The sequence below is a fragment of the Diceros bicornis genome, chromosome 28 (genome assembly GCF_020826845.1).
Source record: "Diceros bicornis minor isolate mBicDic1 chromosome 28, mDicBic1.mat.cur, whole genome shotgun sequence".
Taxonomy (NCBI): Eukaryota; Metazoa; Chordata; class Mammalia; order Perissodactyla; family Rhinocerotidae; genus Diceros; species Diceros bicornis.
Genome location: NC_080767.1, coordinates 20,030,560 through 20,058,353, shown reverse-complemented (window position 1 = coordinate 20,058,353; position 27,794 = coordinate 20,030,560). Strand labels below are relative to the sequence as shown.

The 27,794-nt window shown below is 42.5% G+C and overlaps 1 protein-coding gene across 2 annotated transcripts; it reads left to right on the top strand.

The window, feature by feature from the left end:
- Positions 1-17: 17 nt before the first annotated feature.
- On the top strand, positions 18-27,779 carry PTGR1 (prostaglandin reductase 1). Of its 2 annotated transcripts, XM_058523766.1 has the most exons (10): positions 18-110; positions 1,444-1,559; positions 3,204-3,249; positions 4,715-4,771; positions 8,545-8,712; positions 12,455-12,572; positions 16,670-16,825; positions 20,410-20,518; positions 24,137-24,255; positions 27,526-27,779. In XM_058523766.1, the coding sequence occupies exons 2-10, from the start codon at positions 1,454-1,456 to the stop codon at positions 27,634-27,636; spliced, it is 990 nt and encodes a 329-aa protein (XP_058379749.1). In that variant the 5' UTR covers positions 18-110; positions 1,444-1,453; the 3' UTR covers positions 27,637-27,779. The 2 variants fall into 2 exon arrangements, with proteins under 2 accessions (XP_058379749.1, XP_058379751.1); XM_058523768.1 differs by lacking the exons at positions 18-110; positions 4,715-4,771.
- The last annotated feature ends 15 nt before the right edge of the window (positions 27,780-27,794 follow it).

Sequence of the window (27,794 nt, the reverse complement as noted above, 5' to 3'; positions counted from 1 at the left end):
CGAGGAGGGAAATCCCACCCTCTCCTGCGGCGGGCCATAAATCCTGGCCCTGGGCGCTCTGCTGCGCAGTTCCAGTCGCCTTCTCTAGGTAGCGGAACCTGCGGACTCTTGTAAGTAAACATCCCCAGCCCCACTTTTTTTTCCTGCTGCGTTTCTCGAGTCCCTTATTGCAGAGCGTCTGCGCGTTGCTCTCCCTCTCCGTGTGCTGAATACCGTCTGGGTCTTGCACTCGGAGGAAAGTTGGAAGCAGGACGTCCCGATCGATGCCTCTCGGGCTTCGCAGGTTCTTGGAGAGGTCGGAGACGGGGCTGGAGGGAAGAGCGTGGCCTGGCTGCATTTCGGGCGCAAGCATAGCTGCCTGCCCCGGGGAGGCGTTGGCCAAGGAACTTGCGGGACTGCAACACTGGGACACGTGGGGAAGGAGAAGAAAGATGGGGGTCGGAATTAGGTTAAAGGGCACGGGGCGGCTGGGGCGAGGAGGTCGGAGCCAGGGGCTAGTGTGCCTGGACCGGACACCGCCCCTGGTCCCCGTCCTCTGGTCGGGGGGCCTGTCCCTGGACCGCGCCTGCCTCTACGGCGACCCTTTTCCTGGGCGCTTCTGGACTTGTGGCGAGTTCAGAATTCGCAGCGGCTGCCTTTTTGGAAAAGAGACCAGAAGGAACAGCAGGGCTGCGGATCGGACCACCCCCCACCGCTCCACTGCAGTGCGGAAGTGCCCGCCCCGGGTTACAGGTGTCTCCTCGCCCTGGCTCTGGTCCGGGAACAAAGTCAAATCGCCAGCGGCTGCCGATTCGCTCGTGGGGAAGGCGGGACTCCCAGTAATGTGCTGACCCAAGCAAATGTGCTTTCCAAACGAATCCTTGATTTCCCCTTTGATGCCAAGGAAAACTCACGCCTGAAAATAGGGCGGAGCAGCAGCGCCCCCCCGGTGGTGTTCAGGTGTTCCTGAGACTGCCTTAGAACGCGGTGCTCTGTCCATCTGAAAGCTGTGCGTGGACTCCTATTCTGTTCTTTGTGTTTGACACTTTGTCTTAGCATTCGCTATATGTGAGGAAAGAAACGGAATATTTGCACGCCAGGTAGCTGTTCAGTGCCCTAGAGAAACCCTAGCGGTGGCTGCGAAGCATTTCTGTGTCGGTTTACATTTTTCCTTGCCTTGGAGATTTCTGAGGAAGCCTCAGTTTTCTCTTCTGTACACTGTACACCAGCAATGATAATAATGCCTATCTCTAATGAAGTTATGAGAATAAAATGAGATGATGCATATGAAGTGCTTAGCACAGCAACAGAAACATACTGAATACAAAATAAATGTGATTGATGTTCAATGATGATGAGAAATAGATGATGGGTAGGCTGTTGTCTGTCCTCAGTGCAATGACTGGGGAGCTATAATAATCCAGTCACTTCATGGCAGTTGACTGCACGTTTACTGCGTTCTAGGAGCTTCAGGATGGTTCATGCTAAGACCTGGACCCTGAAGAAGCACTTTGTAGGCCACCCTACTAACAGTGACTTTGAGTTGAAGACAGTTGAACTAGCACCATTAAAAAATGGAGGTAAGTCATACTCATAAGTTTTGAGTTGCAAGAAACTGTATCAGTTAGCCTTTGCTGCATAACAAGCTACCCCAAAATTTAGTGACTTCAAACATCAATCGTTTATTAGTTCACAATTCTATGGATTGACAGTTTGGACTAGGTTAAGTTGGTGGTTCTTCTGTAGGTCTCATTTGGGCTCAATGGTTAATCTGGTATGGGCCTCACTCACATGGCTAGCAGTTAGCAGGCTTTCTGCTGAGATGCGTGCCTCAGTTCTCCTCTATGTGGCCTTCCTAGCAAGCTAGTGTGAGCTCCTTGTTTTCACAGTGGTGTCATGGATCTACAGCAGCAGGAATTGGCAAGCTGCAATGTGCAAGCACTTTTCAAGCCTCTACTTGTATCATGTTCACTAATTTACTATTGGTCAAAGCAAGTCACACAGCCAAGCCCAGATTCAAGGGGTGGCAAATAGACTTCTCGATGGGAGGAGTGGCAAAGAGGCCTGCACATGGGGCGGGAGGTGTTTGTGGCCATTTTGCAATCTGCCACAAAGATGTGAAGGTTTTCTGTGTGAAGCCTCATGTCATGTTGGAGGATCCCTCTGCTTTTCTTGGTAATTGAAGCTCATGCTTGGCTGTAGTTCTTCATGACTTTCCCCACACCATGAGGAGGGCTTCCTCTCTGTTCTAGTGAGCCCGACGATGACAGTGGGGTAAGCACTGCCTAGCAGCCGTGTGCAGAGCTCAGACTATCCCTCTGAGCAGACAAAGAGGAAGAAACCCCCATTCTTCACTGAGGCACCTCCCATCCACTTGAGGGAAGCAGGGGGACAAGATAAACCTAAAGAAATCTAAGAGAGAGAAATAGCAACACACCCCATAACACATTCGGAGATGAGCTTTATAGAGCGCACTCTAAGGCATGTCTGTAAGGGTGTTTACAGGTAGGTAAGCTTTGAGAAAAGGGCATGCAGTCAAGAGCATGGCAGCTGTGGGTCCCATCTAAGTTGGGGTAGTCGGGACTCAGATTCAAAATTCCAGAGGATGCATGCATGCGAGTCACTCCAGCAAAATGCATGTATTTTTTAATACTAACTGGGGCTGGTAATGAAACTTATGTGAGCCCTATAACACAGTGGTTACAAATGTGGCCTTGGGCAAGTTATTTAACCTAAGCTTAAATAAAATGGAAACAATAATTGTTGAGAACATCATATGAAATAATCCATGTAAAGCATGGAGTGAGGGCCTGCCCTGTGGAGTAGTGGTTAAGTGCGCGCACTCCACTGCTGGCGGACCGGGTTCGGATCCTGGGTGCACACCGACACACTGCTTCTCAGGCCATGCTGTGGTGGCATCCCGCATAAAGTGGAGGAAGATCCGCACGGATGTTAGCTCAGGGCTAACATCCTTCCTCACCAAAAAAAAAAAAAAAAAAAAATTAAAGCATGGAGTGCTGAGTAAATAATAATAATAACATATTGTTAATATTATTATTAACTGGGATGGGCCAAATATGAGAGCCCTTCTTGTCTCTTCAATAGAAAGCACAGAGGAGAGGGCAACCCTGAAGCAGAAAGATTGCCTATGTTTATTTAGAATGCTAAAAACAAGGCACCAGGCCCTGAGTTTCTAATTGCCTGTGGAATGCTTTATTTTGCAGAGGTCTTGCTGGAAGCTCTGTTCCTCAGCGTGGATCCTTACATGAGGTATTATTTTCCTCCTAAAAATCCTTAGGGTGTGTGTTGGACCCTATTTTTTTTTTTTTTTGTGAGGAAGATCAGCCCTGGGCTAACATCTGCCAATCCTCCTCTTTTTTTGCTGAGGAAGACTGGCCCTGGGCTAACATCCGTGCCCATCTTCCTCCACTTTATATGGGACGCCGCCACAGCATAGCTTGACAAGCGGTGCGTCGGTGCACGCCCGGGATCCGAACCGGCGAACCCAGGGCAGCCACAGCAGAGCGTGTGCACTTAACCGCTTGCGCCACTGGGCCGGGCCCTGGACCCTATTTTTAAGTAGTCAATCTTTTAAAATATCCATCTGATCCAAAATACTGTCATTTCCCCGTTTCTCCCAGTCTTAGTGATGGGATTCATGGATGTTCATCTTTTGCAGAGAAAGGTCTGAGAAGCTTGGAGAGGGATTCCCCTGGCCCCTTTATTTTACAACCACCTCTTATCTTAATGTGCACAATTTGCCTCTCATTGCTCACCAGAATTACTTCCCAAAAAAAAGTAAAAGAAAAGAGAACCCAGACTCCAATTTGTCCATTTCACTATTGGCAAATAGCTTGGGTAGAGGAAGATACTAAGACTAAAATTAGATTTTCTTGCCTTCCATTTACCTGTGTTCTTTTACTTTAGGTAATCTGCAGTTGACTCAAACGTGTGTACTCGGGAAACAACTCAAGGAGGGGAGGGAATAAAAGATTTCTTGGGCCACTAACTCCTCAGTAATTTTTTGCCTGAGTAAATAATATAGCCATCATTCTTTTAAATAATTTTTTTCATAGCTGATTGATAAAGATTCAAATCTAAAGTGAAAAATACATTTCAGAAGCTGGCCTGGTGGTGTAGTGGTTAAGTTCGTGTGCTCCACTTCGGCGGCCCGAGGTTCGCAGGTTCAGATGCCAGGTGTGGGCCTACACACCGCTTGTCAAGCCGTGCTGTAGCGGTGTCCCACATACAAAATAGAGGAAGATTGGCACGGATGTTAACTCAGGGACAATCTTTCTTAAGCAAAAAGAGGAAAATTGGCAACAGATGTTAGCTCAGAGCCAATCTTCCTTGCCAAAAACAAAAAAAAAAAAGAAGTTTCAAAATGTTGACTAGCATCCCTTTCTGTGTGGCTAGTGTTTTGGGTAACAAGTACCCAGTGGTGCCTGGGTTATGTTTCTAAAGTCATTGCTGGAAACTCATTTACAATTCAGCATGATGGACAGATTCTCATGTTCATTTTGTAAAAATACTATTAGAATGCTTCTTTGGGGTCACAGAGTGGAACTATCTCTAACAGCCTTCCTCCCACATTTCAGCCAATTGTACTACCCTCCTGTATCTGGGTTTCATTTCTGCTCGTACTTCTCGAGCAGTTTTCCATTTGGCTTGAAAGTCAAGACAGTTTTTCCTAGATGCTCTTATGTATTAAGAATGGAAATATTGTTTTTTTCAGAATAGCGTCGAATAGATTGAAGGCGGGTGATGTGATGATGGGGGAGCAAGTGGCCAGGTACTTATTTCCATTTGTCCCACTGCTTGGAATATATATCTCCCCTTTACTTTACCTCCTGCTGGTCCTGGTCTCTGTCCATTGCTCTTACAATTTCTTCAGCCCGTGTGGTTCACTCACTGTTTGACCTTGGAAATAACTTGGGAAATCTGCCCCCTTCCTGACTAACTGGGAGGGAGGGAAGGCTGTGAAATTGCCATCATTTCAAATTCATTTTGCTATCCTTACTTTTAATTACTAAAAAAATTGTATTTGTCCAGTTCATGATTAAGGTAAAAATTCAAATAAAATAAAAATTTATATCTTGGAAACTGAAAATTCCCCCATCATCTGAACCTTAGAGAAGACTGTTGTTAATGTATTATTATTTCAAAAATTGTTCAGTACACATACCAATATGTATAATTTTTTAATGGGATTAAATGCCCTTCAGCAAATTGCTTTTTCTCACTTAATATGTTATGGATATCTTTGGTTGACAGTATATAAGTATACTACTTCTGATAACAATTATTTCCAATTTTTTTCTACTACAAATAGTTCTGCAAAGAATATGTGTTATCTATGTGTGTCTGTGTATTTTTTGCCCACGTGGATGAGTATTGCTTTACGTTAAATTCCCAGAAATATAAATTCTAGGTCAAAGAAGATGCACATTTTTTAATTTGAAGAGATGATAATAAACTGCTCTTCAAAATAGTTATATGAATATCCACTCCCACCAATAGTGTATTAAAGAACCTGTTTCCCTCATGCCTATATGCCCATTGCTTACCATCAATCTTGGAAATGAGATGAGTGTGTTGATACTTCATGCTTGGTTTGATTTGAATTTCTTTCATTACTAGTGATATTGACATTCTTGTTGTAAATTGATTATCAGTTTTCTTCTGTGAATTAGCTGTTTATGTGCTTTGCCTTTTTCCTTTATGTCTTTTCATCTTTTAAGTCGATTTGTAAAAGCTTCTTGTATGTTTGGAATATTAATGTTGCAAATATTTGGGTCTTTGTTTATCTTTATCTTTCTCCTGTGCCCAACCATAATTTAAAAGTTTTATGTGATAATATTATTAATATGTGTAATTATGGCTTCTTGGTTTCTTTACGTGACAAGAAAGACGTTCTCCCTCCAAAATATTTATTCATATTTTCTTCTAGTATTTTATACTTTAATTTTTTATGTTTAAATTTTTGAGTCATTTAATTTTTTTTTTTAATAATTTTATTTATTTATTTATTTTCCCCCAAAGCCCCAGTAGATAGTTGTATGTCATAGCTGCACATCCTTCTAGTTGCTGTATGTGGGACGGAGCCTCAGCATGGCTGGAGAAGCGATGTGTCGGTGCGCGCCCGGGATCCGAACCCGGGCCGCCAGCAGCGGAGCACGTGCACTTAACCACTAAGTCACGGCGCCGGCCGTTAATTTTTATTTTGGAATAGAGACTGAAACGTTTACTTTATGTCCAAATGACTAGCCATTTACAATACCATTTATTGAAATCTTATTTGGATTTTTATTGGGATTTCAGTGACTTTATACATTCATTTAGAAGGAACTGATTTCTTTATAATATTTTTCTCCAAGCACAAGGTATATCTCTGCACTTATCCATTTTTGACTTATGGCCCATTACCAGTTTTCTTCATACAGGTCTTACACATTTCTTGCTAATAATCAAAGAAATGAACATGTATTTGTGTTTGTTGAATTGGCAAAGTTTTATTTTTGTAAAGATAATACCCAGTGATGGAAATGTTGTTATGATATAGTCACACATTGAGGGGGAAGAAGTTGGCATAACTTTCTAGAAAGGAATTTGGCAATATGCAGCAAGAGTTACAAATGTTTTAATACTCTTTGATCTAGTAATTCCATTTATAGAAATATTACCTAAGAAAATAATAAATTCATATTTATGAATATTAATTGAAGTGTAATTTGTGTTAGTAAAAAGACTGGAAATAGTGTAAATGTCTAATAATGGGGGAATAATTAAATTCATTACAGTTTTTGAGGGATTCTTACCAAGATGGAAAAAAAGTGTAATTTATATAGACTAGATCATGTTGAGAGAGAAAAATTAGGTTACAAAAACATAGAAAATTACTTTGATTATGTAAATACATATAATATACACTTAAAAATGTATTCTTAAGGGGTCAGCCGCATGGTGTAGTGGTTAAGTTTGCACATTCTGCTTTGGCGGCCCAGGTTCCTGGGTTCAGATCCCGGGTGCCGACCTACACCACTCGTCAGCCATGCTGTGGGGGTGACCATGTATAAAGTAGAGAAAGACTGGCACAGATGTTAGCTCAGGGCTAATCTTCCTTAGCAAAAGAAAAACCAAACATTAAGATTGCCATAAAATACACCAAAATATTAGCAGTTATCTTTGTATTGTGGGATTAGAACTGATATTTTTATTTTATATGTTTTTAATTTTCTAAAATAAATGTGCATTATATAACTTTATGATCTGGAGGAAGACAGTAAAGAACGCTAAGAGTGGGAGAAGATGGAAGAAAGAGAATCAGCAGATGAGGGCCGGCCCTGTGGCTTAGCGGTTAAGTGCTTGCGCTCCGATGCTGGCGGCCCGGGTCCGGGTCTCGGGTGCATACCGATGCACCGCTTCTCAGGCCATTCTGAGGCCGCGTCCCACATACAGCAACTAGAAGGATGTGCTGGGGCCGGCCCGGTGGCTTAGCGGTTAAGTGGGCGCGCTCCGCTACTGGCAGCCCGGGTTCCGATCCCAGGCGCCCACCGACGCTGCTTCTCCAGCCGTGCTGAGGCCACGTCCCACATACAGCAAAAAAAGGATGTGCAACTATGACATACAACTATCTACTGGGGCTTTGGGGGAAAGAAAAAAAGGAGGAGGATTGGCAATAGATGTTAGCTCAGAGCCGGTCTTCCTCAGCAAAAAAAAAGAGGAGGATTAGCACGGATGTTAGCTCAGGGCTGATCTCCCTCACAAAAAAAAAAAAAAAAAAAGGATGTGCAGCTATGACATACAACTATCTACTGGGGCTTTGGGGGAAAAATGAATAAATAAAATTATAAAAAAAAAAAAGAATCAGCAGATGAGACAGAAAAGGAGCAGCTTAAAGGAGGAAGCAAAAGCCTGGAGAAATCAGTATCATGGAAACCAATGGGGAAGACTTTTGGGTGTCCTAGAGTATTGAATACAGTAGAAAGGTAAAATCATATAATGAATGAAGAATGTCCACTAGATTTTGCAATCAGGGTCGTTGCGACCTTAGTGGAGTAGTGGGGGTGGAAGGCAGGTTGCATGGGTTATCAAGTGAATGAGAAGTGAAGTAGTTTGACTGTAAAAGGAAGAAGAAAAAGGGAGGAGGTAGGGAGAGGAGGGGATTATAAGATGGTAGAGTTGAGCATACTTATTTGCTGAGTGAAAGAGACAGAGAGGAAAATATTAAAGATTCAGGAGAGAGGAAGATGGCCCCTGAAGGACAGAAGAGGCTGGTGTCTAGGGTACCTTGAGCCAGAGGATGAATGCCTCTTGCTTAGAGAAAAGTGAGTGAGGACAGGGACAAATGCTGGACCAGTTGACAGGATTCCTCTCCGATGGCCCATATATTTTCTCAAGGAGGAAGAGAGACCAATGGCTAAACATTAAGATGGAGAGACACAGTGGGATACTCAATCATGGACTATCAACTTCAATGCCCTTTTGTGTACACTAACCACACACCATCCTGACTCCCTTGAAAAGGAAGAGGTTTCACATGTCTTAATGTGCTTTATCTTTCAGAGTTGTGGAAAGTAAAAACTCAGCCTTTCCAACAGGAACTATTGTACTGGCCCATTCCGGCTGGACAACGCATTCCATTTCTGATGGAAAAGCACTGGAAAAGCTGCTTACAGATTGGCCAGACACGTTACCGCTGTCTTTGGCTCTGGGAACAGTTGGCATGCCAGGGTGAGTTTCATGGGTATATTTCATTTGTTTCAATGCCTAACATTCTGGTTTTCCAAAATGGTTTGTCCAGAACTTGGTCAACAAGAAGAGACTTGAGATATTATAGGCTCAGGGGCTGATTAGAGGAGATGGTGGGACGAGGAAGGGAAGAAGAGTGGGCTACAGTTAGCCTTGGCACTGAAAGAAAGAGAGGGAAAATCAGGTCAGAGACCCTCAGGTACAAAGAGAAAGTGACAGTGAGAAGCAGCATGGGACATGATCCCTCTCAAGCAGCTAGCAAATGGTACACAAAGGAACCAGCTCCTCTTGTTGATGGAAGGATCTTGGCTTCACTTCTCACTCATCTCTGCCTCCATTTGAGAGTTTAAAAAGGAAAAGAGAGTTTACTCTCCCTTCTCCTTTCTGTACTGTCTCTCATCCCTCACCTTTCCCTATACACATCTGAGTTTCCTGAGGTGTAACGGGATCGGAAGTTTAAATAACTGAGATGAATCGCAAGTATGATTGTATAGTCGCTCAGCTTGGCACAGATTTTACTCAAGTGTCTCTTGGCCTTATTCCTCAGGAAGACTTCTGGTCAACTGTGTCTACTCTCAGGTCCCAGCTGCACTTTGGACCTCAAGTTTCCTTCTATGCCCTGGAGAAGCACTATTGATTGAATTCCTTTTGGAGTTCCCAAAACATTCCCAGCCTGGAATTCATTTATTTCCTTTCTTTAAGTTTTGTGATCTTTTTATTCCCTTCTTCCTTCTTTCTTCCCATCCTCCTTTTCTCTTTCTTTTTCACGCTTTGAAGGACTTCTAAAGAATGAAATGGAAATATACACCCCCAAACAATCAACCTCTAGCAAAAACCAGTCCCATACACCCCAAGTTCATATTGCACTCAGAATTTGAACTCCTCAGAACTGCCACAGCCAAGAGACAACATTGTAAAATTACAGGATGCTTAATACCTTCTTACATTCAATTAGTGAGCACTAAACAGACTTACAGCACTTCCTGGTCTTTCCTGCCTGCCCTGTACCCTCTACCAGTGAGAGCTCTCCCTCACACTTTGTTGTCCCATCCTTCTCTCTCAGTTGTGAGCCAGGTGTAGGAGCACAGGCATGAAGGTAGACGTGAAAAAACCTCGGAGCAAGTCTCCTGTGACTTAGTTGTGGAGAAAATAATTTGTAAAATATTAGGAGATTTGAATCCTATAGTGGAAATAAGTTATTCATTTGTGTGTGTATTTCTCACTCACCTGTTCCGAGCCCCTAAGGAGTGCACTTCCACTCCAGACCATCAACTTGACACCACTGAGTGGTTCCCAGTGTTTGAGGGGAGGAGTTTTGCCATGTTTCTAGCCTCCTCCTATGACACACCACCCATTCTTTGAGAATTCCTGCCATTCTGAGCCACTTACCAATGGGATGGGTCAACCCTTCAAGAATGCTGGAACTTTTGCTCTAGACTTTAAAAGAAGTTGAACTTTGAAACCTAGGGTGTCTTTCAGCTGTCCAGGCTCCAAAGATTTAACATTCCCCCCAAAGTATTGCATTATTTCCTTCAACAGGACCTCTGCTTTCTCAGTTAAGTTGGAAGAGTTCACGTGTTTTGCTCTCCAACCTGTTGATTCTGTCAAGTCCCACTTAGTCCAAAGTGTACCTTTAATTTTCCCTCCAGGATGTCTTTACTGTTGTCTTCTCCATCTTACCTCCATTTTATTTTTAAGAGGAGGTGATGGGGGCTGGCCCAGTGGCATAGTGGTTAAGTTTGCACGCCCTGCTTTGGCAGCCCGGAGTTCGCAGGTTTGGATCCCAGGCGCGAACCTACACACAGCTCATCAAGCCATGCTGTGGTGGCATCCCATATACAAAATAGACGAAGATGGGCACAGATGTTAGCTCAGGGCTAATCTTCCTCAGCAAAAAGAGGAAGACTGGCAATGGATGTTAGCTCATGGCCGATCTTCCTCACCAAAAAAAAAAAGGAGGTGATGTTTGGGAAAGGCCTTGTGTATCTTAGGTCAATATGTCTAATTAAAAGCTCACTCTTGGGCCGGCCCCGTGGCTTAGCGGTTGAGTGCGCGCGCTCCGCTGCTGGCGCCCGGGTTCGGATCCCGGGATCGCACCGACGCGCCGCTTCTCCGGCCACGCTGAGGCCGCGTCCCACATACAGCAACTAGAAGGATGTGCAGCTATGACAGACAACTATCTACTGGGGCATTGGGGGAAAAATAAATAAATAAAATTAAAAAAAAAAAAAAAGCTCACTCTGGAAATGTCTTAAGGGAGATGGGGGGAGAGGGGATCCAGGTTGTTGTGGGTGGAAGGATATACTCAGAAATTGTACCTCTGCTTCTCTTTTGGGGTTAGGCTAACTTGCCCAGCACACTCTGGTATCAGCATTCATTAAGACGGTAGTTCTCAGTTGCTTGCATTCCTAAGAATCACCTAGAGTCCTGTTAAAATTCAGATTTGCATGTCCTAGTATTTCTGAATCAGTGGGTCTGAGGTGGGGCCTAGGAATCTAAGTTTTTAATAAAACTCCAGGTGATTCTGAGGTAGCTGGTACTCCATCCATCTTTTGAAACACTGGGTTAAGGGAATATTCAATATTTGGGTCCTCAGAAAAAGTGCTGTCTATGCCTTTCACTACCTTCCCTTCAATGCCCAACTCTAATGGGCCCCTAAATATAGTCAGAGGCTAAGGAAGCTTAAGTTAACGTCAATGTGTAGTTTCTCTTTTATATAGAAATAATTTCACATGAATTTGTCTGAATTTTTGCAAGTGGCTTAAGAATCGCCATGATGGATATAGATTTCATGGGCTCAGACTCAGGGGTGCAAAACCATAACTTAACATTTTTCTACTACTGTATTTCATTTCTATCTCAAGCCCTCATTTTAACTGGTACAAGAAAGTTAAACTCAGTGATTTCTCGGATCATCTCAGGTTTAAAACTCAGAATTTCCTTTTTCGTCTCCCTAGGGTTGATGCAAAGCTCCAAGGGCTAACACAAATTCAGTGTCAGAAGAAGGGGGACAACTTCTTGATCTTGATCTGTCTTAGTCTTATGCTGGTCTCCTGGTCAAAGTATAACAACTTTTCCCCTTCCAGCCTGGCAATCCACTGGGGTGTGGTGGTTTCTTCACCTAGTCCCCATCAGTACTGTCTGATCTGCACCTTTGCAGACCTAGTAGTTCTTTCCTTGCAAGCTAACTTTGACCTCTCACTTGGGGTGAGATGGGGAAATTTCAGAAGTTCTTCCGTACCACTTTGGAGCCATGGAAAACTCAAGGTGTTTCTCTCTGATCCTCTCATGCCTGGACACCTCATACATTATATCTGCTATGTGGCTATGGCACCACGATGACGTGGAGGCTTTCCCCATGAAGCTTGCCATCTCCCTAGGACTTAAATGGGAATGAGGCACAAGCTCTCTATTCTTGAATCCCTAAAGTTTATTCTTGGATACCTATCTTCTTTTGCCCCTGAGACTTGGCCTGGGGATGGACAGAATGTAGCCCCTTTCCAGCCAACTCTCTATCTTCCCTATTTCCCATCATCTTTATTCCTATCTGGGGATAGGGAAGGAGGAGGTGGACTATTAGAGGTTGGTACTATTCATTTCCTATATTTTCTGTCTTTCACCTGGACCCATGGCACTGGGCTGCTGAGAAGGCCTTCAGGGTATATCTGAATGAGTTATAGGGGAAACAACAAATATCAACATGTCCTTAATTTTCTTCTCTCAGCCTAACAGCCTACTTTGGCCTACTTGAAATCTGTGGTGTGAAGGGTGGAGAAACAGTGATGATTAATGCAGCAGCAGGAGCAGTGGGCTCTGTTGTGGGGCAGATAGCCAAGCTCAAGGTAAGTGTCTTCCTCCAGTAACAAATATTTACTCAAAACCCACAGTGTGCACTGGAAATGCATCAGTGAACAAAGCAGACCTTCCCTTGTCTCAGGGAGTTTAGTCTACTGGATCTTGTTTAGAATTTGGAGACTGGGAATGATTGACAAATGGGGGGAATGAGGAAAATGGTGTACTAAAGATGACCTGAACATGATGTGATAACACTGCAGGTGTTAAGTCAGATATGGCCTCTGTCTAGAGTAGTGAGTTTGTAAGCAGTAACTATTTTCATAGTTTTTACTGAACATTTCTTGTTACAGCTTAATCTCCTTCCATCATGATTACCCCCAACATTACAAGGAGGGACTTGAGATCAGCCAACCAAGAGTCATCGCCCACATGGCCCCACTGTAAAGGCTATTGCAGTCAGCCCAGAGCAGTGGGGCCATGGCTTGGGAACGAACCCCTGTCAGGTACTCAGGGCACAGAAATGTTGGCTCTGATTTAGGCAGGTGTCTGTGCTCAAGAGATCTGATCTGATGGTGCGGGTACAAGGCAACAGGCAGCTCAGACACGGTCAGGATGTATCACATAGTGGGAATCTGGTTTGGCTGATCTTTTGCCAGAGGCTGGGATGCAGGATTCAGGACCAAGTTCCTAGGGAAAGAGTTAGGTGGAATACAGATGAGAACAGTGCTACAACCAACAGGCAAGGGTTCAGGCTGGTCTCCAGTGCTAGTGGGAACTTGGAATACAAATGAGAGATGAGGCTACCATAGAGGCTGCAGGGAGAATTTATGAAAATAAGTAAATAAATACATAGGAATAGATGTTGAATTTTATCAAATGCTGTTTCAGCATTTATGTTAACTTTGCAGCTAATGAATTACATTAATTTTCCAGTATTGAACCATTCTAGCATTCCTGGAATAAGCTTTATTTGCCTATGGTATATTATGGATTTATACCTTTGGATTTGATTTGATAATATTTTAAATAGAACTTTTGCATCTATATTCATAGGCGAGTTTGGTTTAAAGTTTTTTATTCTGACTTCTTAGTATTTAGCTTTGGGTTATGCTAGACTTACAAATGAATTAGTAATATTTCCAATATTCAATTTTTAAATGTTTTATTAAAACTATGAGATTTTTATTTCAAAAGTTTGATAGGACTTACTCTTAAACCTATTCTTTTAGAAACCCCACCGGAGACTGCCATGCTAAGAAGTTTGTGCTTAATCCTTAAAGGAGTGACATGATTAGTTCTGCATTTTAGAGAAATCCCTTTGGCCTGGGTAGGAGAACAGTTCATAAGGACACAATACTAGAAAAAAGTCCAATTAGGAGGCTCTTACAATAATTCAGATGAAAATTGTGATGCATTGACAGTGGAGTTTGGAAGTCAGAGCCAGTTTTTAAAGATATTTGGTAAAAAAGAATAAAACCTGCTTGAGGACATTATGCTAAGTGAAATAAGTCAGACAGAGAAAGACAAATACGATATGATTTCACTCATAAGTGGACTCTAAAAAGAAACAAAACAAGTGAACAAACAAAACAAAACAAACTTGTAGATACAGAGAACAGGTTGGTGTTATCAGAGGGGAAGAGGGTTCGGGGTGGGCAAAATGGGTGAAGGGAGTCAAACACATGGTGATAGATGCTAACCATACCTTTGGTGGTGATCACCTTGTAGTATATACAGACGTCGAATTATGATGATGTACTCATGCAACCTATATAACATTATATACAAATTTTACCTCAATAAAAAATTTTTAAAAAGAATAAAACCTGGTGATTGGATGTGGATAGTAAGAGAAAGGAAAGCATCTCCTATGACCCATTATGTTTCAGGTTTAGATACCTGGGTGGTATCATTCACTACAATAGAGAAGAGGAGCAACAAGTAAGAAGCAAGGAAAAAATACATTCCATTTTAGATGCACTGATTGTGAGGTCCCTCAGGTGATCTAAGTGAAGACTCTTACAGGTTATTGGAAATACCGGTCTGGAACTCAGGAGAGAGGCATGGCTGGAGTTAATAGATGAGGGAATCGTCTGCATGAAGGTGACAGTGAGGTCATATGAGTAAATGAGATCATCTGATGAGAGTATAAGGTTAGAAGGAAAAAGGACAAAGGATGGAGCTTTTGCAAATAATTTTTCCTTGAATCATGTGGGAATGGAAAAAGTATATGGCAGTCATTGTTTGCGCAGATACATGTATGAACCCAAAGGTCTTTCCCCAGTTGAAAGTACACAGTGGCTCATCTTCTGGTCTTCACGATACATTTAGAATGTAAGAGAGCTTTCTGAAGAGCTAATTCTATGGACCAATGTAATCTCTAGTCTCATCCTGAAAGTGCTTTTCAGAAGGCTTTCCAGTTCCTCTATGATTAGGCAGCACTAGTCCAATGCTTTGGGCCAAATCAAAGAATAAGGGGACAGTTACCGGGAGGGCTGTCTATGACATGAGAGTCCCAGAGCTGACCCAAATTATCGTCTAAGGAACCACTGCACCAAGAGATGGCACACAAGTCATTGCAAGGGAAGAGAAGCCCAAAACTAAAGAAACAGAGTCACCACACACATGTGCCTAATCACCCCTTTCACCCTCCTCCCTCGCCCCTTCTCCTCTGGTAACCATCAATCCAATCTCAGTCTCTATGTGATTGTTTGTGTTGTTCTTCTTCTTCTTTTTTGCATTTATTTATTTGTTTTGTGTTTTTTTTAATTTTATTGTGGTCACATTGGTGTATAACATTGTATAAATTTCAGGTGTACATCATTATACTTCTATTTCTGCATAGATTACATCATGTTCACCACCCAAATACTAATTACAATCCATCACCACACACATGTGCCTAATCATCCCTTTCACCCTCCTCCCTCCCCACATCCCCTCTGGTAATCACCAGTCCAATCTCTATCTCTGTGTGATTGTTGTTGTTGTTTTTATCTTCTATTTATGAGTGAGATCATACGGTATTCGACTTTCTCCCTCTGACTTATTTCGCTTAGCATAATACCCTCAAGATCCATCCATGTTGTCACAAATGGCCAGATTTCATTGTTTTTTATGGCTGAGTAGTATTCCATTGTGTATATATACCACATCTTCTTTATCCATTCGTCCCTTGATGGGCACTTAGGTTGCTTCCAAGTCTTGGCTGTTGTGAATAATGCTGCAATGAACATAGGGGTGCATGTGTCTTTATGCATTCGTGTTTTCATGGTCTTTGGATAAATACCCAGCAGTGGAATAGCTGGATCGTATGGTAGTTCTATTCTTAATTTTTTGAGGAATCTCTGTACTGTTTTCCATAGTGGCTGCACCAGTTTTCACTCCCACCAGCAGTGTATGAGAGTTCCCTTCTCTCCACATCCTCTCCAACACTTGTTATTTCCTATCTTGTTAATTATAGCCATTCTGATGAGAGTGAGGTGATATCTCATTGTAGTTTTGATTTGCATTTCTCTGATAATTAGTGATGTTGAATATCTTTTCACGTGCCTGTTGGCCATCTGTATATCTTCTTTGGAGAATATCTGTTCAGCTCTTTTGCCCATTTTTCAATTGGGTTGTTAGTTTTTTTGTTGTTGCGATGTATGAGTTCTTCATATATTTTGGATATTAACCCCTTATCAGATATATATGGTGATGGATTGTAATTAGTCTTTGGGTGGTAAACATGATGGAATCTACACAGAAATTGAAATAGAAGGATGTACACCTGAAATTTATATAATGTTATAAACCAATGTTACCACAATAAAAAAGTAAATAAAGTAAAAAAAAAAAAAAGAAAAGAAACAGAGTCAAATGAATAGGTTGTCAAGTCAGCAGGTTGAAACGAACTATAAACCACATGAACATAGAAGGGATCTGTTGGCTGGTCAGAGGAAGGTGAAGTTATGGTTGGGTTGTAGGCTGGTTCAGGGACTAATTTCACCTCTGGGGCCCATTGACCCATTATGTTATCCTCATATATGTGGCTCAGCACCCAGGATGGTGTTTCTGGGGAACCTGACCATTCTAGACTAGGAGAGTGGGGTTGGTCCATGCTTGCGGCTTATAAATGGTATCCATTTTTCTCCCCATTTAGGGCTGCAAAGTTGTTGGAGCAGCAGGGTCTGACGAAAAGATTGCCTACCTTAAAAAGATTGGATTTGATGTTGCCTTTAACTACAAGAAAGTAGAGTCTTTGGAAGAAGCTTTGAAAAAAGCCTCTCCTGATGGATATGATTGTTATTTTGATAACGTAAGTACAAATTGTACTTAATATCTGATTTACTAACTGTTATGAGAGGTTCGGGGATTCGATCGGAGATGTAAAAGACACTTTCCACTCCAAACAAATGGACTGAAGGTATATTTTATTATATAGAGGATAGTAAAGGCAATAGTCCGCAAACAGATCCGAATAGGTCAAATAATAAGTGGGAAAAAACACCAGCTCGACTGGAAAGGGAAAACATCCACATCGGCTGAGATAGCAGCAGATCCGAATAGGTCATATAATAAGAGGGAAAAACATCAGATCGATCGGAAAGGGAAACACCAGATCGACTGAAGGGAAATGACACAAATCAACCAGAAAGAGAAACACCAGGTTGACCGAAAAGAGAACACATCAGATCAATTACTTCACAGTAAATCAATTACTCACAACATCCCGGCCCCACTGCCAGGAGAGTCCTGTCAATCGACACAGCTGGGCAAGGATCACACGTCCTGGGCAAGGCGTCCCTTCCACAGGTGGAACTCTCACCAGGTCTCAGTTTCCAGCAGTTTTTATACCATCAGTAATTTTCAGAGTAAGCAATTACAGAGTTTGCAGAGCAAGCATTTAGTGTTCCCATGCACAAAATGGTTATCAGTGGCGTACGTGCACTGAGCCCCTTGGCTAACGTCCCAGCCCAGTAGTTGTGTACGTGCATTGTTTTCTTTGGTTATCGTCTTAGCCCGGCACAGATGGCCAGTCCATCCTGTGCTAGGACGCTCCAAGAGCCTTGAAATGTTACAACTTGCAACTCTCTCTGTGGGAGAAGGGCCAGTTCCCACCACACAGAAAGCAGCTTTGTATTTCTTTGTGTGCTGGTGGCTATAGGTCAATGGAGCCGCCAAACATGGCTGTACTCATGTCAAGACACTAACAAAGTACTATACAAGGGAATATTCTTCTGGAATTTCCATCTAAAATATATGAAGAAAGTACATATGACTTTTTTTAAAAAACTGTTTTATGGAGATAATTCACCCATTTAAAGTATAGAATTCAATGGTTTTTAGTATATTCACAAATTGTACAACCTTCACTACAATTTATTTTAGAACATTTTCATCATTCCCAAAAGAAATGATGTACTCATTAGCTCTCACTCCGTGCTTCCCCCCAGAAGTGGCCTTTTGTGACTAGCTTCTTACACTTAGCAGGTTTTCAAGGTCCATCCATGTTGTAGCATGTTCATTTCTTTTTATGATCGAATAATATTCCATTGTATGGATATATCACTTTTTATTCATTCATTCACCAGGTGATGAGCATTTGAGTCATTTATACTTTTTGGCTATTATGTATAATACTGCTGTGAACATTCATGTACAAGTTTTTGTGTGGACATGTGTTTTCATTTCTCTTGGGTATACACCTACAAATTGAATTGCTGGGTCATATGGTAACTCCATATTCAACATTTTGAGGAACTGCCAAACTATTTTGCAAAATGGCTGCACTGTTTGACATTCTCACCAGCAATGTATGAGTTCCATTTCCCCACATCCTCACCAACACTTATTATCTGTCATTTTGATTATGGCTATCCTAGAGGGTTTGAAGTGATATTTCATTGTGGTTTTGATTGGCATTTCCCTAATGGCTAATGACATTGAGCATCTTTTCATGTGCTTATTGGCCATTTGTATATCTTCTTTGGAGAAATGTCTATTCAAATCCTTTGCCCATTTTTCAATTGGGTAATTATGTTGAGTTGTAAGAGTTCTTTATATATTCTGGATATGGGTCCCTTATCAGATACAGTCAATTCTCAGTATTCCTGGTAGTTATATTCTATAAAGTCACCACAAACACTGAACCATTGCTCCTAGGGGAAGTATGTATATCTATGCACAGATTTCACATAGATTACAATCTTAAATCCTAAAAACAACTCCTTCTAGTAGCTTCTATTTTCTTCATTTAACAAAAGAGAAAATGAGGTTCAGAAGTGTTAAGTAACTTGCCTGAGGCTGCCCCACTAGCTAATCCTCTCAGAGTTGGGATTCATACTCCATCCAACTGGCCCCAGAGTGGGAGCTTCTTGAACTACTCTGCAATGCCGCCTACTGGTAATCTTTGATGAGAGCTGAAAAACAGGGCAGAGCCATGGCTTTGTTTGACCTTAGCTGAGAACTTTGTGTCTCTTTCTCTGCTCTGCGCGTGTCTGCAGATGACCAGGGAAAGCTCTGTGAGTTTTGATTTTGGGGTTATAAATTTTAGCAAGTAGTCCAATTCGCAAATATGGAATACACTGATAATAAAGATCAAGTGTATATGGTTTGCAAATATTTTCTCCTATTCTGTGAGTTGTCTTTCACTTTCTTGATTGTGTCCTCTGAAGCACAAAAGCTGTAAATTTTGATGAAGTCCAATTTGTTTTTTCTTTTGTTGCTCGGGCTTTTGGTATTATGTCTAAGAAGGCTATGCCTAACCCAAGGTCACAAAGATTTACTCTTGTGTTTTCTTCTAAGAACTTTATAGTTTTAGCTCTTAAGTTCATGATGCATTTTAAGTTAATTTTTGTGTATGGTATAAGGCAGGAGTCCAATTTCATTTGTTTCCATGTGGATAGCCAGTTGTTCTGCACCATTTTGTCGAGAAGTCTACTTTTTCCCCTGTTGAATTGTTTTGGCACTGTTGTTGAAAATCTATTGACCATAGGGCTGGCCCTGTGGCTTAGCGGTTAAGTGCGCGTGCTCCGCTGCTGGCGGCCCGGGTTCGGATCCCGGGCGCGCACCGACGCACCGCTTCTCCGGCCATGCTGAGGCCATGTCCCACATACAGCAACTAGAAAGATGTGCAGCTATGACATACAACTATCTACTGGGGCTTTGGGGGAAAAAAATAAATAAATAAATAAAAATTAAAAAAAAAAAAGAAAATCTATTGACCATAAATCTAAGCCTTTATTTTTGGACTCTCGATTTAGTTCTATTGATCTATATTTCTGTTCTCACACTGTCTTTTTTTATTTTTTTAAATTTTTATTTATTTATTTTTCCCCCAAAGCCCCAGTAGATAGTTGTATGTCATAGCTGCACATCCTTCTAGTTGCTGTATGTGGGACGCGGCCTCAGCATGGCCGGAGAAGCAGTGCGTCGGTGCACGCCCAGGATCTGAACCCAGGCCGCCAGTAGCGGAGCGCGTGCACTTAACGGCTAAGCCACGGGGCCGGCCCACACTGTCTTGATTAATATAGCTTTGTAGTAAGTTTTGAAATTAGAAGATGTGAGTCCTCCAATTTTGTTCTTTATATGCCTTTTGAGTATTTTTCCATACTTGTAGATAAGGCAATGAGATTATTGAACTGATCAGAGAACCTCAAAATATAATAAAGTAAAAGTTTATAAATTATATAAGGTATCTTCCTCCAGTCAAATGGAAATGCCCAGTTTCTAATGTCTTTTTCCAACTGCAATTTTCTGCACTGTTGTTCTAATTCAATCAGTTTTGTTGCTGCTAAAACAAGTATTGTGAAATGATGATTGTGACAATAATTCTCCTGAATCTTCTAGTGTTTAGATTATTTAAGGTTTTTTTTTTTTTTTTTTGTCTTGTCTGTTTAGGTAGGTGGCGAGTTTTCAAACACTGTTATCTCTCAGATGAAGAAATTTGGAAGAATTGCTATATGTGGGGCCATCTCTACATATAACCGTACTGGCCCACTTCCCCCAGGTAATGAGCTGCTGCACATGGGCACGGATGTGGGAAGACTGGGCAAGGAGAAGATGCACAGATCTGGTTCAGGCCAGTGACTATCAAAATATTAAAAAGATTTCCTGATATTCTTGATGAAATAGTATTTATTAAAATAATGATACATAATTTTATATATTTGTGCTAAATCAGCTTATATTAGATTTTGATATAGAGAAATCACAGGATATGAAAATATGGAAGAGACACTTATAGCTATTAAAAGTTTTAGTTTTTTACCTATTGTTTTCTGCAAAGTTGTAAAAGACAGCCATGATTTGATTTAGAAACAGAACACCTGGGTCTGGCTGGTAAAATATTAGGGTTCTTCAGGATATTCGGGATATTGCTGGAGGTGTGGGGGATGGGTAGAGGGTCATGATGTGGGTGAAGGGAAAACAGGCTGCCATTTCCTTCAGATAGTCATGGGCAGTGCTTCCTAGAGCAGCAGGGCATCCTGGCCGCACCAAACTGACCAATTCCACTAAAAAGGAAAGGAGTATGCATTTCCCCTCCCTTCCTTGACTGTCCTTGTTTTGTTTCTCCTGTGCCCTGCTGTTCCCTCCATCCCCTTCTTCTCCCCTCTCTTATGCTGAGACCACCCCTTCCCACCTCCACACCCACAGACACCCAAAAGCAGTATTAACCAGAGAACTATATTCATTCAATCCCAATCCTCTGAGAGATGTTGTACAGGCCTCTTAATTTACAGATGGGGAGACGAATGGCTGAGAGGACCAGAGACAAACCCAACCCTATTAGCGACGAACCCAAAAAAATGACAGGTCTTCTGAACTCCTCATGCAGAGTACTTTTCTGCTACAATTCTGTGCTGTTGGTGAGATTGCAGAGTTACCTGTGGTCCAAAAAGAGGAGAAGGAAGAACAAAAAGGAATCTTCCAGATTATCAGCAGGATCTAGGCAACCGTAAATAAATTGGTTATTCATTCTGTGATGGGCTGGAATCATAGAAATGAAACCTTACAGCCCTGCTAGTTAACAACCACAACTGCACTGAGATGGGTGGGCGAGGGCAGAAGGGGCCAAAGAAGGACAATTTGTAGATCTCCTCTTGACTATGAAAAATCAAAGACACTACCTTCTCCCAGAAGGAAACTCCAGGTGCACTTGGCAATCATGTTAGAACTTGTTTTCCCTATATTTTTCTAATTGATGCTAAGCTAGAATCATGGGACATCTTCTGCCTGCCAATTGAGCAAAGCTCCAAGAAGCATTTTCTTGACCACAGTCCAGTTAGATGTAGCCAAATATTTTGGCTATAGTAACTTGATCCAGTCTTTTTAGCAACTAGTCTTTAGAAGTTCAGCTGCTCAGCTAAGTCTCTGAGATGTCAGCTGGCCTTGTCCATCCCATTTAATCAGACTGGATTCTGCCCTGCCTCTGATCTCCAGAAATTCTAACATATTTCACTGTTAGAATAGCTCAGAGGCAAGTAATTATGTCCCCAACATTAATGCCACATTTGTATTTTGCTCTCAGTAAAGAAACCCACATTCCCATCAGAGTGGACAAACCCAGAAACAGTACTGCATCCTCTTCCAAGATGAGGAAATGAGGATTCCAATCCTTAGCCCAAAAAGCAAAAAGAAATATGGTTGGTGTGGGTTGTCTGAAGAAGCACTCTTTCTGGAAGACCAATCTAGCATTTGGATGTGTCACTCTCTTATGTCACTCATGTCTCCCTCATCTTGCCTCAGTCTCTTTTGGTTCAGGACCAAAAGAAGCCCTGTTTTTCTCACTGCTAAGGTTACTTTCTTCAAAGCAATGAGTGGGAACTTGAGGCTTGAGTGATGCCAGTTATCAAGGACACTCAGAATAGATTCTGCCAGTCACCTGGGCTCTTCTGGTCCTGATATTCCCTGGGGATCTTCACCCGACTTCTGGAGCTTGTAAGACTGTGCTCAAGTGTCATTCTCTCAGTTTCTGGTCACTTAGGATCCTTGGGAAAATTAACCAGGCAACCAGTACCGCCTGTCCTCTCTCACAGAGGAGCACCACCTTCTCGACAGGCTGCAGGGTAGCTTGTGCTTTTGCTAGGCTGGTGATTCTCAAAATGTGGGCCCAGAGGATCAGCAGCATCACCATCTCCTGGGAACTTGTTACAAATACAATTCTTGGGGGCCCACTCCATATCCACTATCAGAAATTGGGGGAGGGGCCCGGCAATCTCTTTTCACAAGCTCTCCACATGATTCTGATACACACTAAAGTATAAGACCCATTGTTCAGGCTAACTCTTGATATCCTGATATGGCGAGGGAAGGGGCAGGTGTGGGAGTTGCTGAGCCTCTTGATCTGTATCCTCTCTTATTGGCTCTTAGGCCAGGGGTGGACACTAGTGGTTTTACATCTGCTTTGAGAACAGAACAGAAGGGAAATAAGCGAAAGAGGGATGCAGAAAAGTCAGGTTTAGGGGTCGGCCTGTGGCACAAGCGGTTGGGTACGCGTGCTCCGCTGCGGCGGCCCGGGGTTTGCCGGTTCGGATCCCAGGCATGCACCATCACACTGCTTGTCGGGCCATGCTGTGGCGGCATCCCATGTGGAGTGGAGGAAGATGGGCACGGATGTTGGCCCAGGGCCAGTCTTCCTCAGCAAAAAAAAAAAAAAAAATGAGGAGGATTGGCAGATGGTGGCACAGGGCTGATCTCCTCACAAAAAAAAAAAAAGGAAAGAAAAGTCAGGTTTATGCCATAGAGTGACTGCATTAAGCTATAAAGAAGAACATGCGAAGTACTGGGAACATTAGGGTATTCATCCTTGAGTAGCACAGAAACGTTTTCACATGTTATCTTCTGTTACCAACAGAACCTCTTTCTGTTCCCTAGAACTGTTTGGGAAGTTTTTGGTGGGCTTTGCTTCTGACTCGTGAGTGAGGAACATTCCCTGGCTGTCTGGTCTGTGCAAGGATTCTGAGTGTGTGTTCGTTTCCTATTGCTGCTGTAACAAATTGCCACCAACTTAGTGGCTTAAAACAACACAAATTTATTGTCTTACAGTTCTGGAGTTCAAAAATCTACAATGGGTCAGCGGGGCTGTGTTCTTTCTGAAGGCTCAGGAGGAGAGTCTCTTTTCTTGCCTTTTCCAGCTTCTAGAAGCTGCCTACATTCCTTGGCTCCTGGCCCCTTCCTCCATCTTCAAAGCCAGCAGTATAGGATCTTCAAATCTCTCTCTCTGATCTCTGCTTCCATCATCATATACTTTTTCATGCCTCTGACTTTTCTGCATCCCTCTTTCCCTTACAAGGACCTTTGTGATTATATTGGGCCCACCTGTATAATACAGAATACTCTCTCCATCTAAAGGTTCTTAACTTAATCCTATCTGCAAAGTCTCTTTTGCCATGTAAGGCAACATGTGCATAGGTTCTGGGAATTAGGACATGGACATCTTTGGGGGCCATTATTCTGCCTGCCGCAGAGTGCATGTTGATTTGTGGGCAGCCCCATGGGTCAGAAAAGAGAGGAGGACACGGAAGGGGAAGCACTAGGAGGGCAGTGACGTGACTCGTACTGCTCGTGTTTCCACCACGGCCACCACCCTGGACCCTGTCACCCAAATGTGCCCTCCTTTTCACAGGCCCAGCCCCAGAGAATATTATCTATCAGCAGCTCCGCATGGAAGGGCTCCTCGTCTACGCCTGGCAAGGAGAAGTCCGCCAGAAGGCTCTGAAAGACTTGCTGAAATGGGTCTTGGAGGTAAGGGGCTCCAGAGCCACTCCCTGCAATTGTGCACGAGATCTTCTTCCCTTTTGATGCTGTCGACTTCATTTCCACTGCAAGTACAGGGCCATCTCGCTGCTCCCCGTTATAAGAAAATCCCTGGAAGAGTCTACACTCACTGTCTGCAGTTCCTCTCTTTCCGTTCTTCCTTAAGCCCACATATCAGGCTTTTGTACTGTTGCCATTCCACCAACATCGCTTTTGTCAAGGTCACCGATGTCCCTGCCATTGTGGACTCCAGTGGTCAGTTCTTAGCTTCACTTAGCTGTGGGGGCACTCCACAGAGGTGATTGCTGTCTCCTTGGTACACTTTGGTTTTTCTCACTGATTGGTCCTCCTCAGTCTCCTCTGCCAGCTTCTTTTCTTCTGTCCAAATTAATAATAGAGTGTCCCAAGGCACGGTCACTGGGCCTCTTTTCTTCTCTATCCACACTCTATCTATCCTTTAGTTAGCCCATCCAGGCTCTTGGCTTTATATGTCATCAGTATGCTGACAGCTCCTAAATGTCTGTCTCCAGCCCGGACCTCTGCGCTGAGCTCTAGACTGCTCAACAGCTGCAGTTGGAGGTGTAACACACATCTCCAACTTAGCATGTCAAAAACTAAATATGTCTCCATCTTTCCTGCCAAACCAGCTCCATATTACAGACCTCACCATCTCAGTTATGGCAACTACCCTTCTAGTTGCTCAATCCAAAAACCTTGACATCATCTTTGATTCCTTTCTTTCTCTCATACCCATGTCTCATCTGTCAGGAAGTTCTGGTGGCTCAACATTCAAAATACGTATGGAATCTGTCTACTTCTCCCACCTCCACTGCTACCACTCTGCTCTGGGCCACCGTCTCGTCTAGCTTGGATGTTGTGGTGGCCTCTCTCTGGCCTCCCACCTTTGCGCCTCTGCAGACAATTCCCAACACAGTAGCCAGGGTGATCTTTTAAAGCATAAATCAGACCTTGTCATTCTTATGCTCAAAACCCTGCAAAGCTCCCCATTTCACTTAGAATAGATCCAAAGTGCTTACAGTAACCTACAAGGCTGTGCATGTTCTGGCGCCCATTACCTCTCTAATTTCATTTCTTAGTGTCACCCCCTTTCTCACGCTGCCCAGTCTCTCCTCCAGCCCTTCCACTCCTCTGTAGCTGCTTGCTTAATTCTCTCACCTCCTTCAATCTTTGCTAAAAAGTGCCTTCTGAATGAGGCAACTTTTTAAATGACCCTTTCTAAAATTGCAACACACTTTCATTCTTTATTCTCATCTTACTTTTATCCATAGCAATTATCATCTTTTAACATAATATGTACTATAATTCACTTATTATATTTATTACCCATCTCCCTCCCATGAGAACGTAACCACCATGAGGGCAGCCACGTTCACACATTTTGTTTTCTGACGTATCCCCAGCACCCAGAATAGTGTCTGAATCAGTGTGGGCACTAGATGAATATTGTTGAATGAATATTAGAGGGGCATATAGATTTGTGCCTTGACTCTTTCAGGTCCTTACAGCCATGCCTTTAGATCCAGAGGAAGAAGCCACTCCCTTTCTCTTGTGCTGTGATCATTTTCCCACCTCACACCACGTAGAGTTTTAGTCAACAGAACTCTGAATAACCAAGGTGCATTATTTTAGTTTCAGAGGGGAAAAGTGGTATTACACTTCCTAATCCCTGGCTTTATGATCATTTCCCAATTCAAAGAAATAGATTGCTCCTCTGGCAGCCACTGGAGCCTGGTCTCTTTCTCAGTCTAACACTTGGAGGGCTGGGCTGGGCTCTTTCCAGGGAGCTGGAAGAGCTGAATGATTTTTAAGTTCCCAGTGTGTAGCCTCTTTGTCCCTGTTGGTGAAATCGAATCTAGACCCTCCACGACCACAGCTAACAAGAAACCACTGTGGTGGTGTGCCTTGTGTTTCCTTCTAACAAAGTGAACCTAATTATAGTTTTAAGTAACTAGTGAGTCGGCCTAATTTCTGTCTCATCTGCTTATTTTTTTCTCATCCCTCCTTTTTTTAAATACTTTTTATTTTAGAATAGTTTTAGATTTACAGAAAAATTAGAGTGAAGAGAATTCCCATATACCCTGTGTTCTATACCCTAATTTCCCATATTATTAACATTTTATATTAGTATTCATCCTCTGCTTTTAATGTTTAAACTGTATTATAGCTTTCGACCCTTTCTTTGCCTCTTCAAGAGCAGGAGGAATGAGCTGGGCTTTCCAGTCAAAGGTTCAAATCCCAGCTTCCCTCCTTACTAGTTGAGTGACCTTAAGCAAATAGTCCCTCCATAGATCCAAAAAGATGCCAAACCATCACTGGGCTACGTTAGGAAAAAATGGTATCAGGTAACTCAGGTCTCCACATAAGACCCCTTAAAAAAAACTTGAAAATGTGAATTAGTTCCACTTAGCACACTGTGCCTTGTATTAGAAAAAGAAATGAAAAACCTTCCTCATTAAATGAGCCCTTCCCTCCCATACTCTTAAATGAACGCGAAACACGTGTTGAAAGAGTCTTGGCTTGAAGGGAAGACAAATTATTAGACTGTGATGGTATCTACCTTTCCTGAACAGACTCTGCCTCTTCAGCCGTCAAAGGGAGGTAACGATGCTACCTCATTGGGCTACTGGGAGGAATAAAACAGATAATACCCTGGAAGGGTACCCTTTTCTCCATCGAGTTCCATCTTTTCTGAGATCACCACATTGTTAACCTTTTCCATAGAGTTTACTTAGATTGCTTAATCACTTTCCCTTGTGACATTCCTCCTATTGTTTCACTGTGATCTGACACCTATTATTAAGTTTTTTTAAATTAATTAATTAATTAATTTTCCCCCCAAACCCCCAGTAGATAGTTGTATGTCATAGCTGCACATCCTTCTAGTTGCTGTATGTGGGACGCGGCCTCAGCATGGCCAGAGAAGCAGCGCGTCGGTGCGCGCCCGGGATCCGAACCCGGGCCGCCAGCAGCGGAGCACGCGCACTTAACCACTAAGCCACGGGGCCGGCCCTGACACTTATTATTAAATCCTTCTTGTGTGTACTTTGTAATCTGTTACATACACTGTGTATGTGGATGGTGCCCCAAAAATGACTATAACTTCATGGAGGACAGGGCTTCCATCTTATAGTTCCAAGTGTCCCATGATGTACCTGATAAATTTGTTGCTAGAATGAGAAGAGTGTATCATTCAGAATAGGAAATTAATCTATTATATATGTTGTTGTTTTAATACAGGGTAAAATCCAGTACCATGAACACATCACTGAAGGATTTGAAAACATGCCAGCTGCATTTATGGGACTGCTGAAAGGGGAAAATTTGGGGAAAGCAATAGTGAAAGCATGAAAAAAATGGCACATGGAATCTTGAGATCATTTGATGATTAATTTCTTTTTAACCATTTTGTAAAAATGTATACTGCCTTCAGTATCTAAGAAATAGTAATTGTAATGAGTTTGATCTACCTAATAAAATACATTTAAGTGATATGTAATTAGCAACAG